The 17076-nt window shown below is 40.4% G+C and overlaps 1 protein-coding gene and 1 non-coding gene across 9 annotated transcripts in view; one reads left to right on the top strand and one right to left on the bottom strand.

Moving 5' to 3' along the window:
* The window catches only part of LOC144506843 (integrin beta-1-like), a 94050-nt gene that overhangs the window by 43341 nt on the left and 33633 nt on the right, over positions 1-17076 (bottom strand). For all 8 annotated transcript variants that reach the window (XM_078233201.1, XM_078233215.1, XM_078233239.1 and 5 more), the window contains 3 exons: positions 9939-10008; positions 8270-8355; positions 3513-3729 (listed from right to left, as the gene is read on the bottom strand). In XM_078233201.1, the coding sequence (XP_078089327.1) occupies positions 3513-3729; positions 8270-8355; positions 9939-10008 (373 nt within the window). The remainder of the gene's footprint in view (positions 1-3512; positions 3730-8269; positions 8356-9938; positions 10009-17076) is intronic.
* Positions 13153-13351, top strand: LOC144482163 (U2 spliceosomal RNA). The gene has a single exon (XR_013495885.1). It is a non-coding gene; the product is annotated as a U2 spliceosomal RNA (small nuclear RNA).

The following is a 17076-nucleotide window of genomic DNA, read 5'->3' as shown; positions in this document are numbered from 1 at the left end:
GACTTACCTGGATAGTCACACGAGCAGTCTGGGAATGGAGGGATACAAACGAATCGTCTAGTTGGACCAATGAGCGGCTCAGGCTTGGAGGGCCGAAGGGCCCGTTTCCTGTGCTGTACTGTTCTTTGTTCTTTGTCAGTCCTGCCATTCTAGGAATCAGTCTGGTGAACCTTTGCTGGACTCCCTCAATAGCAGTAACGTCCTTCCTCTGACTCGGAGACCAAAACTGCACACAGTACTCAAGGTGTGGCCTCACCAAGGCCCTGTATAACTGCAGCAAGACATCCTTACGCCTATACTCAATTCCTCTTGTTTTGAAGGCCAGCATACCATTAGTTTTCCTTATCGCCTGCTGTACCTGCATGTCAACCTTCAAAGACTGTTCCACCATGACATTCTGGTCATATTGCACTTCCCCTTTTCCTAAACTGCCACCATTCCAATAATAATCTTCCTTCCTGTTTTTGGCACCAAAGTGGATAACCTCACATTTATCCACATTATATTGCCCACTCAGCCAGCCTGTCTTGAGTCACCCTGCAGCCTCTTAGCATCCTCCTCACAACACACACTGCCACCCAGTTTAGTGTTGTCTGCAAATTTAGAGATATTGCATTCAATTTCTTCATCCAAATCATGAATGTATATTGTGAATAGCTGGAGTCCCAGCATCTAACCCTGCGGTACCCCACTAGTCACTGCCTTCCACTCTAAAAAGGATCCATTTATTCCTACTCTCTGCTTCCTGTCTGCCAACCAGTTCTCTATCCGCGTCAATACATTACCCCCAATACCATCAGCTTTAATTTTGCTCACTAATCTCTTGTGTGGGACCTTGTCAAAAGCCTTTTGAAAGTCCAGCTACACAACATCCACTGGTTCACCCTTGTCCACTCTACTGGTCACATCCTTAAAACATTCCAGAAGATTTGTCAAGCATAATTTCCCTTTAGAGAATCCATGCTGACTTGGACCGATCCTGTCACCGCTTTCTAAATGCTCAGTTATTCTTATTAATTGACTCCAGCATTTTCCCCACCACCGATGTCAGACTAACGGGTCTATAATTAATTCCCTGTTTTCTCTCTCCCTCCTTTTTAAAAAAATGGGGTTACATTAGCTACCCTCTAATCCACTGGAACTCTTCCAGAGTCTATAGAATGTTGGAAAATGATCGCCAATGCATCCACTATTCCTAGGGCCACTTACTTCCTTGAGTACTCTGGGATGCAGAGCATCAGGCCTTGAGGACTTATCGGGTTTTAATCCCAGCAATTTCCCCAATACAATTTCCTGACTAATAAGGATTTCCTTCAGTTTTTTGTTCACACTAGACCCTCTGTCCCCTAGTATATAATGAATAGCTTGGCCTTGGAGGAAATCTTCTAACCATATTTTCGATCAGTGGACAGTAAGACAATCTGTTTACTATATATACACATACACCTAACAGGTTGGGTGATAAAAGTAATCTAAAGAATTTTAACGTACAAGATAGCCAGATATTCATATGCCAAAAAGAGAACTAGTCATAAACAAGGTAATGGTGAATGATAGTTTTTCACTCGAAAAGTTTGTCTCTATTAGAACCCCTGCTTTTTGATGCATATTAATGATCTAGATTTGGATATACAGGGCACAATTTCAAAATTTGCAAATAAGACAAAAAAATTAACATTGTGAACTGAGAGGAGGAGTGTTAAACTTCAAAAGGACATCGTCAGGGCTGGTGGACTGGATGGACAACTGGCAGATGACATTTAATGCAAAGAGGGTGTGAAGTGATACATTTTTGTGGAAAAACAAGGTGAGGCAGTGTAAAATAAAGGGTTCATTCTAATAGGATGCAGGAGCAGAGGGATCTGAAGTATGTGAGCTCATTTCATTGAAGGTGGCAGAGATAAGTTGAGAAAGTGGTTAATAAAGGGATCCCGAGTTTATAAATAAGGGTATGGAGTACAAAAACAAGGAAGTTATGATAAACCTTTATAAAACAGTGGTTCGGCCTTAACTGGAGTAGTGCGTCCAGTTCTGAGCCCCACACTTTAGGAAGGATGTGAAAGCAATAGAGAGGGTTCAAAAAAGATTCAGAAATATGGCAGAAATGAGAAACTCCAGTTACTTGGAGAAGTTGGAGCTGTTCTAGGTGTCAGAAAAGAAAAGGGATGGAGAAATATTCCTGTTGGTAGAAGTATCAAAACCAGTGGACACTGATTTAAAATGAGAGATAACAGAGGCAACAGCAAAATGGGTAATTTCTTTTTAAACACAGTGACTGGTTAGGATCTGGAATGCACCGCCTGAGTATGTATGATGGAGGCGGATTAACTGAAGATCTTCAAAAGAGAATTAGATAATCTGAAATTAAAACATATGCAGGGCTACCGGGCAGGGAATGGGACTAGTTGAGATGTTTTTTTGCAGAGAATTGCCACAGGCATGACAAGCGGAATGGCCTCATCCTGTGCTGTAGCCATTCTATGATAACATCAACAGTTAAATTCCTTCTATCTGGCATTGAATCATACAAACTCTACATATGTGCACACGCACAAACACACAATACACCTGCTCTTTATAGAAGCTACTCGTATTGCCCCATTTTTACATTTCAAATATTTATCCACTTTCTCTTTTAAAGGTTATTACATATTCTACTGCCACCACTAATAGCGCACTCAGGCCTAAAAATCCTTTCATGATCTTAAATTTATGGCCTCCAATTATTAGTCTTTTCACATCATTGAAAACCTAACTCCTTCTGTTCCACACTTTAAAGCTTTTACCCTTTAGTCGAAGGAGCTGATTTTCCTGATGCTTGTTCATTGCAAATGGCCATTTCCCCAGCGTCAACACAAGGGAAAGGGGGCAGTGTCCTGTTTTGCCATAAAAAGTATGCACATTTGGCTTTCTTCAGACCACAGAGTTATAAAATTGCAGTAAGTTTCCTCAATCTAATATTGACCCCCAGAGACAAAGAAAGAAAATACAGGGTAGGAAGAGAAGTAGGATAAGTAGAAAGCTGCAGTCAGAAACTACTGGTACAAAGTAGAACTGGGTTGTCCCAAGGACCATTTATTCACACAACTGGCCTGTGCCCATGAATTAACACAAGTGTTTTGAATATCAAGGTGCTGAGCAAAGTGTGGACAATTTTGAGATAGAAAAAATAACTTATGGTGATGGTGCTGCTGAGATGTTTTTGAATTTGCTGCAAATATATTCCTCAAGTATGCCATACAGAGGAAATGGCAGTTTGTATGTCAATCGCCCTGTGACTAGGTCCACACAATGCAGTGCTATTGACTGCTTGGCTACAATGGATTTTCAGATGGTGCAAAATCAGTTCTGAATGCCCAATGAAACTTAGTATCTAACCACTTTGCTCCACCACAATTTTTGTTGGGTATAAATTTGAAGGCTTCAGGAGGTTATTATTTGCAGCAGTGCATACAAAGCCAAAATCAGATTCTACCCCACACCAAGTAACAAAATCCAAACCATGGAAATACCTGATCGTAATTTCAGGGTTAGCTTCTGCGGTCGAATCTGTGTGATGTCTTTCAGCTCTACCTTCTCACCGCTAGTACGGCCAGTAAGTTCTTTATTAGCATCTACATGTTGTGAACCTTTGGGATTTTCAATATCTTTCATTGAACATCCTCTCATTTTTAATGATTCTATGTCATCGCACCGTGCAGCGTTTGCTTCTCCCTGCTGCAAGAACTCCTACAAAAAACAAAGACAAGTTCAAATGTTTGAGATGTAGATTAAGACCAAAACAAATTAACCACATTTTTCGACTTCTAACGTCATTTAGAAGCAATTATTTCCTGTCATTTGATGTCATTTACATGCTTAAACCACACTACAGTGCCAAGGAGCTGGGAGATGTAATCTCGAGACACAGGCAGCAATTACTTCTTCATCAGGAGCTACCGACATAGACCGTTCTTATCAAGACTGTCCACTTTAAATCTGAGCAAGTCACCACTGAGAATCTATTCTGAGATAGCAATCACATTAGCACTTTGTCAAAAAGTAGCTAGCACTACTGCCTCACAGCGCTAGGGATCAGAGTTCAATTCCGGCCTCGGGTCACTGTGTGACATTTGCATATTCTCCCTGGGTCTATGTGAGTTTCCTCCAGGTGCCCCAGTTTCCTCCCACAATCCAAAGATGTGTGGGTTAGACTAATTGGCCATACTAAATTGCCTCTTGGTATCAAGGGGACCAGCAGGGTTAAAAAGTGGGGTTACGGGGATAGGCCTGGGTGGAACTGTGGTCGGTGCAGACTCGATGGGTCAAAAGTATTTGAATAGAGGCAGGTTTGATATGTAAGCTAGCAAGAATTCGAAAGAGCCATCCTACCACAGTTGGGGGCAGTGAAGAAATGGACAAATTCAATATCTTTACTGGCTGACCATCTGGGATATATTTGAGGAAGCATTTGCACTCATGACATGGTAGGTTGATTTGGGTATAAAAGCAAAGGCATAGCTACTAAGTCTTACTTTTACTTGTAGTGCCTTCAATTTCTGCAATTAACGCATGTTCTGTGGTATGACATACATGACATCAGATCAAAGGTTCATAAAATATAACTTCCTCCAAATGTTACACAGATCTGACCATGTAAGAAATAGATTCTGAATACATGGATTGATTCAATCTTTTTAAAAATTGGGCTAATAGTATCTTGCCTCTTTTGTTTCTGTATTATTTTACACAAGTACTACTTTTAGCCAGAATGCAATTATTTGGTGAAATGTTGGGTATCTCACCTCCAATGCAACATGACTTAGGCCAGGGGAAATCTCATGACTGAACAGTCACTCATTGCACACATAGGGGTTCAGTTTGCTCTTCTTACGCAAGTTGTTTTTATTGCCCTGAATACGCTAACAGCATAAATAAGAGCAATGTTCCATATGGGCAATTATTTGCCATTAAATTGGAAAAGCATTTGGTCTGTTTGACAGTAGAGCTGAGAGAGAAATCAGGAGGGCAAAAATGGGACATGAGATTGCTTTGGGAGATAAGGCAAAGAAGAATCCAAAGAGTTTCTACAAATACATAAAGGGCAAAAGAGTAACTAGGGAGAGAATAGGGCCTCTTAAGGATCAACAAGGTCATCTATGTGCAGATCCACAAGAAATGGATGAGATCCTATTTACTGTTAAGAAAGGCATGGATGTTAGGGAACTTGGGGAAATAAACAGTGATGTCTTAAGGAATGTATATATTACAGAGAAGGTGGTGCTGGAAGTCATAAAGCGCATCAAGGTAGATAAACCCACGGGACCTGATGAAGTGCATCCGAGGATGTTGTGGGAGGCTAGGGAGGAAATCATGGGTCCTCTAGCAGAGATATTTGAATAATCGATAGTCACAAGTGAGGTGGCTGAAGATTGGAGGGTGGCAAATGTTGTGCCTTGTTCAAAAAGGGCTGCAGGGAACTACAGGCTGGTGAGCCTAACGTTTGTAGTGGGCAAGATGTTAGAAGGCATTCGGAGAGACAGGATCTACAGGCATTTAGAGAAGCAAGGACTGATTAGGGACAGTCAGCATGGCTTTGTAAGTGGAAAGTCATGTCTCACTAATTTGATCGAGTTTTTTGAAGGAGTAAGATGAGGGTAGATGAGGGCAGTGCAGTGGAAGTTGTCTACATGGACTTTAGCAAGGCCTTTGAAAAAGTATCGCATAGTTGGTTGTTGCATAAGGTTAAATCTCACGGAATCTAGGGTGAGGTAGCCAATTAGATACAGAATTGGCTTGATAACAGAAGACAGGGGGTGGTTGTAGAGGGTTGTTTTTCAAACTGGAAGCTTGTGACTAGCGGTGTGCCTCAGGGTCCATTGTTATTTATCATTTATATCAATGATTTGGATAAGAATTTAGGAGGCATGGTCAGTAAGTTTGCAGATGACACCAAGATTGGTGGCAAAGTGGACAGTGGAAAAAGTTATCTAGAATTGGAACGGGGTCTTGATCAATTGGGCCAGTGGGCTGACGAATGGCAGATGGAGTTTAATTTAGATAAATGCAAGGTGATGCATTTTATTAGATCGAGCCAGGGCAGGATTTCACTCAGTTAACGGTAGGGTGTTGGGAAGAGTTATAGAACAAAGAGATCTAGAGGTACAGGTTCATAGCTCCTTGAAAGTGGAGTCACGGGTGGACAGGGTGGTGAAGAAGGCATTCGGCATCCTTGGTTTCATCGGTCAGAACATTGAATACAGGAGTTAGAACGTCTTGTTGAAGTTGTACAAGACATTGGTACGGTCAGACTTGGAATACTGTACAATTCTGGTCACCCTATTATAGAAAGGATATTAAACTAGAGAAAGAGTGCAGAAAAGACTTACTAGGATGCGACCGGGACTTGACGGTTTGAGTTATAAGGAGAGGCTGGATAGACAAGGAGCATAGGAGGCTTAGGGGTGATCTTATAGAGGTTTACAAAATAACGAGGGGCATAGATAAGGTATATAGTCAACATCTTTGCCCAACGGTAGGAGAGTCTAAAACTAGATGGCATAGGTTTACAGTGAAAGGGGAGGGATACAAGAGAGTCCAAAGGGGCAATCTTTTCATACAGGAGGGTGGTGAGTGTCTGGAACGAGCTACCAGAGGTAGTAGTAGAGATGGTGGGTACAATTTTGTCTTTTAAAAAACATTTAAACAGTTACATGGGTAAGATTAGTCCAGAGGGATATGGGCCAAACACAGGCAATTGGGACTAGCTTAATGGTAAAAACTGGGCAGCATGGACAAGTTGGGCCAGTCTGTTTCCATGCTGTAAACCTCTATGACAATGTGGCATCTTTCAAACATCAAAAAATTTGTGCAGGGCGCATTCGACGTTTATGATTTGAATGCTGAAATTATTTTGGCTCGATATTCTGCCCAAAGCAAGTGGGTGGAAAAATATGGTCTATTAAGGGAAAAAAACGATTTTCATGATCAGAACTTTTGATGGAAGGGGAGGAGCCATGGACTACAGCATTTAAACAAATTACCTGTCCTAATGTTACAATGTTCTCTTCAGGGACAGGGCATTTCATTACCTCAGCATGTCTCAAAGTGCATCATAGATAATTAAGTAGTTATGAAGTCTAGTCCCTATTATAATGTAGACAAACACACAGCCAGGCCTCGCACACAGAAAATTACAGGCTTTGCCTCTTCCACATGCACCCTCCACTTTCAAGCCCCTGCTTTTATGCCTCTTTGTGCATGTCACTTAAAAACTCAATTTTCCACTATTCCCTAATCACTTTCAGCATTTCTCTTTCAAATTTCTAGTCTGTTCTTTTTTGGGGATTTTCAAGACCCAGTTTTGCCTTTTCTCTTCTCATCACTTGCGGTAGCTGTTTTAATATCCAGCTCCACTCAACACGCACTGTCTCTCTTACTTCCCCTTTCATCCATTTCCAATTCTGTTACTTTCATTAAATCCCTTTCTGCACTTTTTAAAAAAAAAGATACAATCCCTGGATATGGTTGAATAGGTAAGCATAATTAAATGTTTAAAATATTCATAAATAAGCTTATACTGTTTTCTTAAAAAGGTAGCATTTCAATTTCATAAATCAGATTGACAAATATGCAAAACAAGTTTATTTTAATAAGGTTAATTGCTTTGATAAAATATTTGAGCAAAGAATGTCAGAAGTGTGTTAAGCATTTAGCCATTATTACCACCAATATTTTTTAGGCTCAATTCACTTCTGCCTGTGAACAGGCAGTCCCTGGGTTACGAACGAGTGCCGTTTTTAAGTCTGTCTGTAAGTCAAATTTGTATGCAAGTCGGAACAGTTACGTACGGTTCACATCTAGCTTTGGAGCCATGATTACGAGGGTAAACACACGCAAAATCGAAGTCAAAACACAACGCACACAACAGTGTTTACGCAATCCGACTTAAAATGGCGACGACGGTGTGGCGTTGTTCTCCCTCGGGCCGTCGGACCACTGAAAACGCGCCGTGTTTTGAGCATCGTGCAATGTAGTCTGCCCGTTCGTTAGTACGAACCATTGTGTGCAACTCGATTTTTTAAAATAATGGGCCTTACGGAAGTCGGTACGCAAGTACGGGCGTTCATAAGTCGGGCGTTCGTAACCCAGGGACTGCCTGTACTTCTTACTTACAGGTCATTCACACGTCATTGTCTATTCATAATGCACTACTGTAAAGCTCTCTAGATTTGAAATGGGTTAGTTAAGACAATGGCAACATTTTTCACTTTGGTAATTGAAAACGTACAATTTTGGTGCACCATCCACAATTTCTACCAGCTTGTATACATTCCCCACAAGATTTTGCACTGGCTTTTAAACACTCACTGGGATCTGCAACATGAAAAAGCAAATTATTGCAAATATGTGTAGTCATTTACATCAATAGATGCAAAGAAGCATTAAATGTATACTGAAAGCAGTTTCAAAGTATTTCAGAAGTCCTTGAAAGTAGGCATTTATACTAGATTAATTTTGCACATCAAAATTAGAACAGTTTTGAATTAAACGAGACAAGTTAAATATTACCAACACTGGAGCCGAAGTAGACCAGTGACCCATCCAGCATACTTCAACTCGCTAGCCATGGCAGCTGTTTTTATAAAGTTCTTTGTCCTTATCCTTTATTAGTATTAATATCTCTCAACTTCTTGAACTTTTCTTTTTCCCTCTGCAGCGATTTAATAATTTGCCTCCTTATACCAAATTCTCATAGCAGAGGGACAAGTTTTCCTCCTACTCTTTTGGCAACTTCCTTTATTGTTTTAAACACACCAATCAGATCACCCTTTACTGCAGCAAAGAAGCCAAAGCACTAGGCGCCATGCAGAAAAATATCAACCAGACCAATGCCTAGTTTAAGGAGTCTGGGATTATCTATAAGAAAACGTGCGGATGCTTGTATCAGGATCATTTAATATATTTATGGCCGAGGTAGATAGATTCTTAACAAACAAGAGAGTCAAAGGATACAGGGGTAGAAGGGAGTGTGGAGTAGAGGCCACAATCAGATCTGCCATGATCTTATTAAATGGTGGAACAGGCTCGAAAGGGCTGAATGCTCTTAATTCCTATGTTCGTATATAAAATATCATTAATGGAATAGATGAATTTAAACCCATCTGTTTTTTTGTGCTAGCAATCTCACTATTTCAGTGTTGTTGTGGGTAAAATGTAATGCAACAAAACAGATTAGATGCGGTGTATAATACAATTTGAAAACAAAAGTTTAAATATGTTAATTGAATGTGAATATTGTATATCACAGCTAATTAATGCAAACATTTATAATTTAATTTGGTAATTTAATGCTTGGTAAGGACAAAGGAAGTTTCAGCAACAGAAAGGTTGAGGTATGGGCAGAGTCTGAGCAATGCTATAGATGTTGATGTGTTATGATGGAGACAAGGAGTTTGGAATTTCTCAGGGTCAGAGTGTCAAGGTTGCAAATAGTTTGGATCAGTCCAAGACAATAGATGAGGGTGATGATGGAAACTGTGATGCGTACAGCATTTGATGGGGGTTGAAGACAATGGTTTCAGTCTTCCTAATATCTAGCTGGAGAATGTTGCAACCCATTTGTTGCTGGATATCAGACAAGTTTGACAACACAGGTCCAATAGTAAAGTTGAAAGAAGTTGGACGTACAGCTGGGTGTCACGTGCCTGCAGATGATGATGCCAAATGCAGCATTCTGATGAGGAAGAGGAAGAGGAAGGTGCATAGTTTCCTTGAGCAACAGAAAAAATGGACAAAAAGCAATAGAACACCTTTAACTGAAATGAGCGAGTTCAAGTGGTTATTCTCATGAAACCACTTGAGCTATCAGGAACACTGACATATATAGGGAATATTCTCGATGAATGCTTGAATATCTTAAGTGCTTAGTGATATATTGCATTAGTCAATTCTGTTACCTGATTGAGCAAGTCCATACCACATACAGCAGCAAATCAGTCCAGTACAAAGGATATACTTCAAATCCATCTGAAAGAAAGTTAAAAAAAATAAAGAGTAGAATCACAAAGATACATATTCAAAATCTTGCTCATGTTGAGTACTTCCTGTCCATAAACTTTACTTCCAGTTGACACCATTTTGGCAATGTTTTACGTTAACATCCGATATTGAAAGTCTACAAAAACATCTTACAATGACACTTCCCCATGCATATAAAAGCATATCAAGGAATCAGGAAACTGGAGTAGATAGGGAGAAACTGTTCCTGTTCCTAAAAGGATCAAGAACGAGAGGGTGCAGATTTCAAGTGATTTGCAAAAGAAGCAAATGTGACATGAGAAGAAGCTTTTTCTTCACAACCCTCTGGGCGGCACGGTAGCACAGTGGTTAGCACTGCTGCTTCACAGCTCCAGGGACCTGGGTTCGATTCCCGGCTTGGGTCACTGTCTGTGTGGAGTTTGCACATTCTCCTCATGTCTGCGTGGGTTTCCTCCGGGTGCTCCGGTTTCCTCCCACAGTCCAAAGATGTGCGGGTTAGGTTGATTGGCCATGCTAAAATTGCCCCTTAGTGTCCTGGGATGCGTAGATTAGAGGGATTAGTGGGTAAAATATGTAGGGATATGGGGGTAGGGCCTGGGTGGGATTGTGGTCGGTGCAGACTCGATGGGCCGAATGGCCTCTTTCTGTACTGTAGGGTTTCTCTGATTTCTCTGAAGTGGTTCAAGTCTGGAATGCACTGATTGGAAATGTGGTGAAAGCAGGTTCAATCGAGGGATACAAGGGGGCATTAGATTATTACTTGAATAGAAACAATGTACAAGGTTACAGGAAAAATCAGGAGAATGCCACTAAGGTTTGATGCTCATTCGGAGAGCCAATGCAGGCATGACAGGCTGAATGGCCTCATTTTGCACCATAACAATTCTGTGAAGCGAATCAAGAAAAACTATTTTTGAAATAAAAGCTTCTCCGTAAAGTCTGCCCTCCTCCATTCCCAATTTATCCTTTCACAAACCTCCTACATAGTTTTCCCTGATCCCAGAACCATCTCCAATCCTCCTAGATCCCAGTTTCTCATTCTGCAATGCTCCTAGAACCTGAGAACACTCTGTAAGCAGGTCTGGAACCCCACTCCTCCCACTCCCTCCACACTATATCCTAAAACCTCATTCCAGCACTCCCAGATCTTAATGCTCTCCTCAATGTCGGACAGGCCAGTGTTCCAGGTAACACTACTTCCAATAAAGTACTTTGAAAACCTCCAACTCACTATCTGCATCATGCTGGAGATCTATGATTTATTTCGTTAAAGCATATCACACTTGGATCAGGTTTAACAAGTACTCTTTGCTTGAATATTGAAAATTACATAATTATATGGCATGAAGGACAACATGCAAATTTGTAATAACTATTCCAAACCTTGCTCGCTGCTGGGTCATGTATGGAATTGTAAATTGCAGAGTAAAGCTCCCTTCATTCTCTTTATGTTACTCAGATCTCTTTTTGGCATCAATTTATGTTCCAGTCATCCTCCTGACCTCAGCCAATTAGTTCCAAATAATGTTACATTGTGGACCGATGCTCTCAGAAATTGGATTGTGACCTGCAAAATTCTTCTCCTCAATGAGATGCAATTCCATAAGTTCTCAGTGGAATGGACCTTGCTTTGATGCTCATACGACTGGCTAGCAATCTCTGGTTAAGACTCCTATTATTTCCTAGATTTCCTTGCCAAGAAGAAAAAGCTTCAAAAATGTTTGTGTAAAATATAGCCAAAGCTTTTAACCATAAAGAATGAATTGATTAGATCTTTTGAAATATACATGCAGAGTATTCCCACATTTGCACTTTGCAATTATTGCCAGTTAACTACCTCATCAAGACAGTTCCTGTTTGCCTACAGAGGAAGCATCTGATTAGAACTAGCTATTAAATATTAACAGGAAGGATACTTCAGCCTTTTTGTTTGAGGAGCCCCTCCCATGTTATACAAATTCTACAGACCCCCTAAGAATACAAGAATTTTTCCGGCACAAAAAATAGTTATTTACTAAAACATGTGAGATTTGGCAATTCATCCAGTGCAGTACTGAGGGAGTGCTGCATTGAGAGAGGTTGGAAACTAGGGGTGATACTTGAATGACAAGTTTGCAAGTCCTACCAAAGGATGATTGAGGTCTTAAAAAATCCTTCCTCAATATACAATGGTGGAGATGCTAGTGTTACGTTCCTCAATGCAGATGAAGTTCAATGGCACTGCTGTTTAGGGGCTGATCAACAAGATAGCAGGTAATTCAAGAAACAATTGAGATAATGCATCAGTGGTACTTGGTAAGGTTTCCCTCCATAATCTTCTACCAGGGAATTTTCAAGGGAGATGCTGTCGACAAAAAGCTAAGATATCACTTGGCAAGTTAAAATAGTAGTTGGTAAGTATTGGGACATTTTTAAAGATCGTGGATGAATCCCACGATGCTTGTGATATTTAGTGTTATAATTCTGAATATGCAAAATTCTCTCTCATACACACAAGTCTATTTTTGCACAGATGATTTAAAACAATTAATGCCACTTTAAATCGATAACTAGAAATTAGACGAAATTTTTTTTCCTCCACTGTGGTCAGTTTAGAGACAAACACAGGCAATGGTCAGTACTGGACCCTATACCCCAGCATTACGAGTGGCACCCACTGAAGCGAGTGGGTGTGAAGTGGAAGCTGTCTCGAACGCTACTGCTGGTTACTTTTTATTCACTAGCTGCTGCTCATTAACCAATAAATTAAGGAAATCTGTTACTTTTTGATGCTGCTGAGTGATAACTTCAGTGTACACTCTGTTTTATACCTGGTGTGCATCGCTCTGCATCAGATCCCTCCTGCTCTGCCATGTCTAAAGTACAAATACAGCCCCTGACCTGATCCCATCTGTAATAGCTGCACTAATTGGACCATGTTCTTTGGGAGATGCACCTGTAAGTATGACATCACCGAGGTAATACCGCCATTTTGGGGATTCCCTGTAGCAGGCTCTCCATGGTGCACTGAAAAATGATGCATGCTGACGAAACACCAAATGGCAATCAGGTGTACTGATACAATCTCTTATGGATATGTATTGTAACTAACTTCCTGGAGTCTTCATCCAGTTCCAGCTGTTGATGAGCATGATTGCTTCTCGGCCTTTTGGCTAAGATCAAGTGTAGTGTAGACATGCTGTGCTTGGTTGAAGTCATTAGGTTACATTTTAGCTTCGTTTGAAACAATTTTTAAAAGTGGCATCTTGGCCTTTTGGCTAAGATGCAAATGAGATCAAGCCTTGGAGGAGGAGCTATGCCTACTCCAATCAGCTTGGATCATGTAGATCAAGCCCAAGATAGGTGGTGAGAGCCCTGTCTTGTCAGCTTGGATCAGGAATGTCTCAACTTGTTGAGACTCTGAATTGGACTTGATTTGATTGAATTGGAATAAAAACAAACAAAAAAAGAGCATGATTTAGGTCTAGCTTGATATATTTGAGACCCCTGCTAACTTAGCATAGAGGTTCTGTATCCTTGGAATGGGATAACGATCCAGCCAAGCTCCCCTGTTTACCATCAGTTTGTAGTCGCCGCAGATCCTCATGGTGCAGCCCAGTTTCAGGATGGGGATGATGGATGCAGCCCATTTGGAAAACTACACAGGCTTGATGACGGCCAGGCCTTCCAACCTCTTCAGTTCAACCTCTACTCTCTGGTGTAACGCATCGGGCTCTGGGCAAGTGCAGAAAAACCTAGCTGTAGTCTCACAATTTAGGTAAATCTTAACTTTAACAGCTTTTATTTGACACAGTTGTCTCCGAAATTCATTTTGATATTTGCATTGGAGCTCTTGGAATCCCCCATCCCAGACATTAAGTATCTCCAGCCAGTTCAGTTTTATTTGTTTTAACCAGTCCCGCCCCATGAGACTGGTCCTATCTCCTTCAATCACCATGATGGGTAGCTGAGCTGACTAGTTCCAATAGGGTACAGACTCAGACGTTATCCTCACTATTTTTAGTGTCTCTCCAGTGTACGTTGCCAGAGTAGCCTTAGAATGGCTAAGCCTTAAGGGTTGCAGTCCCTTCTGAAGATGTCCGTACGTGTTTTCTCCAATGACAGTGTCCACAGTGCCAGTGTCGACCTCCATCTTCAGGGGGCAGCCATTGACAATTAAAATAATCTCAATGGAAGTGTCTTGCTAAATTGGATCTTGTTGAGTGTGTAAGCCTTGGATTCCTCCTTTAGTTCCTCAACCAGGTTATTCAAAGGGGTAGTTTTCGTCATTTTTTTCTGGAGTGTTCTGTGCAACCTGCTTCGCTCTATATTCATGCTTGCAGCTGACCGTTTTTTCTGCATCTGAAACAGAAAATTCTTGCACTGGCATGGCTCAAGAGTGGTCTCACTGCGAGCTTTTAACGACTGATCTGGTTTGTCCTTGTTGTCAGTGTGATAACTTGCAGTGACTCCATATGGCAGGTATAAAACAAGGAAGGTTTATTTAATGAGAAGAAACTATTTACAACTAAAGGATTTGCAACACAACCACACAGGTCTGCTCTCAACAACTCCCCAACTTGCTCTGCTAAACTTCCGGCCCCAGAAATACACACCCAAGGTTCACATGCTCGCACTGCATTGGTTCCGGCCTGGTCACGTGGCCAGTGAAGGACTGCCTCTTAAAAGAGCCACACTACCACTGCAGGATATTCTTTCATAAACATTTCAATATACCTGCAGCCTTCTGTACTTCCATTTAATTTGAAAACCAGACTGACAACCTCATCAGCTAAATGTTTCCAGTAAGTAATATTCGGTACACGTTTAGTTTTACCTTCCTCATACTCAGCAATAAAAAGCCTGTATCTATAAAACACTTTATTTCATCTTCTAGTATAGACTACATAAATTACTTCCAACTGAAATCACTGATGTCGGCAAATATATGACAGCCATTTTGTGCACAGTAGACAGAGGTGGCGAATGGTGTAGTGGTATTGCTATTGAACTAGTAATCCAGAGACTAAGGATCTGTGTTCAAATCCCACCATGGCAAATGGGGAAAAATTAAAATTTATAAAAAATTATAAAATTAAAGGTCTGATGATGACCATGAAATCATGATCAGTTGTTGTAAAAACTCATCCAGTTCACTAATGTCCACAGCAATGTATTCCCAAGTCATTGTTCCAACATGCAGATTTAATCTGCTGTAAGTTGAAGCACAAAATAAAAGCAATTGAAAAGCTTCCATCTTCAAATGTATTCCAGTTTCTTTTAAAAAGCTGCGAGTTAAAGAGTGCATTAGCAATCATTAAGTGAAATGTTGCAGACCTTGATGTGGTATAGAAGTTACTATGTATTAAAAAGCTGAAGCATGTGCCAAAGTAAAAGGCAAATTTTGAACAATTCCAAATTTTATTGAAGGAACTATTTTTCTTTTAAAAAAACACTCAGGATGTGGGCACTGCTGGCAAGCTCTACATTTATTGCTCATCCTTAGTTTTCTCTAAGGTGGTGAGCCTTTTTCCTGAAGTGCTGCACTGTTTGGTATAACTTGCAGTTTGTTAGGCCACTTCACAGAGCTGCCTTAGTTTGAATTGCTGAAGTTACATAGACCAGAGTAGATCAGGCAGCAGGTTTCGTTGCTTAAAAGAACATTTCAAACTACCATGATGGGCTTTGAACTTGCATCAGTAAGTATTTTTCAGTCTAGTAACAATTGTACTGGTTGATACAGAACTTTTAAACTACCACAAAAAGTAACAGTAGCAATTTACCGGCAAAACAGTGAACACAACCTGAATTCTTTGTGAAGTGGCACAAATTCCTGGGTTTGATCAAACATTGCTGCCCAGCTCACTGAAGCATTTTTCTAAACCACACCCTTACAAGTGGAATGATTAAACAGTTCTGAATACTTCAAACATTTTGCCAGGAATACAACTTTTAGAAAACTATCCTGGCCAACGCATAACAATGTTTCCATACAAGGTCAGACTCGGACTTGCTGTTCCCACCCACATTAATCAGCTTCCTTGCCGCCCAAACCATCATCACGGTTCTAAACTCTTTAGGCAAACAATGTTCAATCCATCCAAGAATGCATACTTATGAAGAGTTTTCAGAACTAAGCTCCTTAAGAATACCCATGTTAGCAAATCCATGGTCACCAAATCATTTTGCAGCAAATATGTTTCATGTATATTACAAAATTACTTCCATTAAAAGCACTTCAGCGATATAAATCAGATATTACCATTATTGGGCATCACTGCAATACAAGTGCACTCATAACGTGGGACTGTTTACACACACATCATTTATGTGGCAAAAGTAGCAGTGGGTATAGATACACAAATATAGAACAATTATTATTTATTTGCAGAAGATTGAAACTGTGCAAATAGATTATCAGAGTTAGTGATTCAATCAGAGACTTTTTCAGCATATAAGAATATGTTCTGAAGGTGGCTCAAGGAGAGAACACAGAAGGATTTGGAGATAGACAAATGGAATTAGAACTACTGCTATTGCTGAGGATAATCATCAACATTGTTACGACCAGGTAAGAACAGGTGAATTGACTCCTCTCTTTCCCCACTACCAGTCGGTTCTAACAGAGGTTTGAATTTTTCAAAAAATGTGATATTGCCAATTCAGTGTGGACTTGGCTGTGTGCAGTCGTGTAAGAAATAAACCAAACAGGTAATCTGGAGTTAAACTAGTAAGGGATTAATGATATTGTACTAAAACCCATCCAGGTAAAAAATACTAAAAATGTACAAATACGACCTAGTAACCCCTGCAAACACACACAAAAGAGTATTAGATGTTAAACTTGACCAAGTATGATGCTGATAAAAACAGTCAATAAAGATTCACTGATTGCAATGAGACTCTGTTGCTTTTCAGTTTTTTAATAGAGTCTGTTTTCCATAGGGATGTGGACATTTTCCTCAGCAAAACAGGGTTCAGATTTGAATGAAATGTTGTAGTGAAAAAGAGTAGGAGACCCCTGCTCCATGTTGCAGCTTGTGTACTTACTCTGTCTTGATCCCAATTCTAGCATCC

Source organism: Mustelus asterias, chromosome 2 (genome assembly GCF_964213995.1).
Source record: "Mustelus asterias chromosome 2, sMusAst1.hap1.1, whole genome shotgun sequence".
NCBI classification, from domain to species: Eukaryota; Metazoa; Chordata; class Chondrichthyes; order Carcharhiniformes; family Triakidae; genus Mustelus; species Mustelus asterias.
This window is presented reverse-complemented; position numbering and strand designations above follow the sequence as displayed.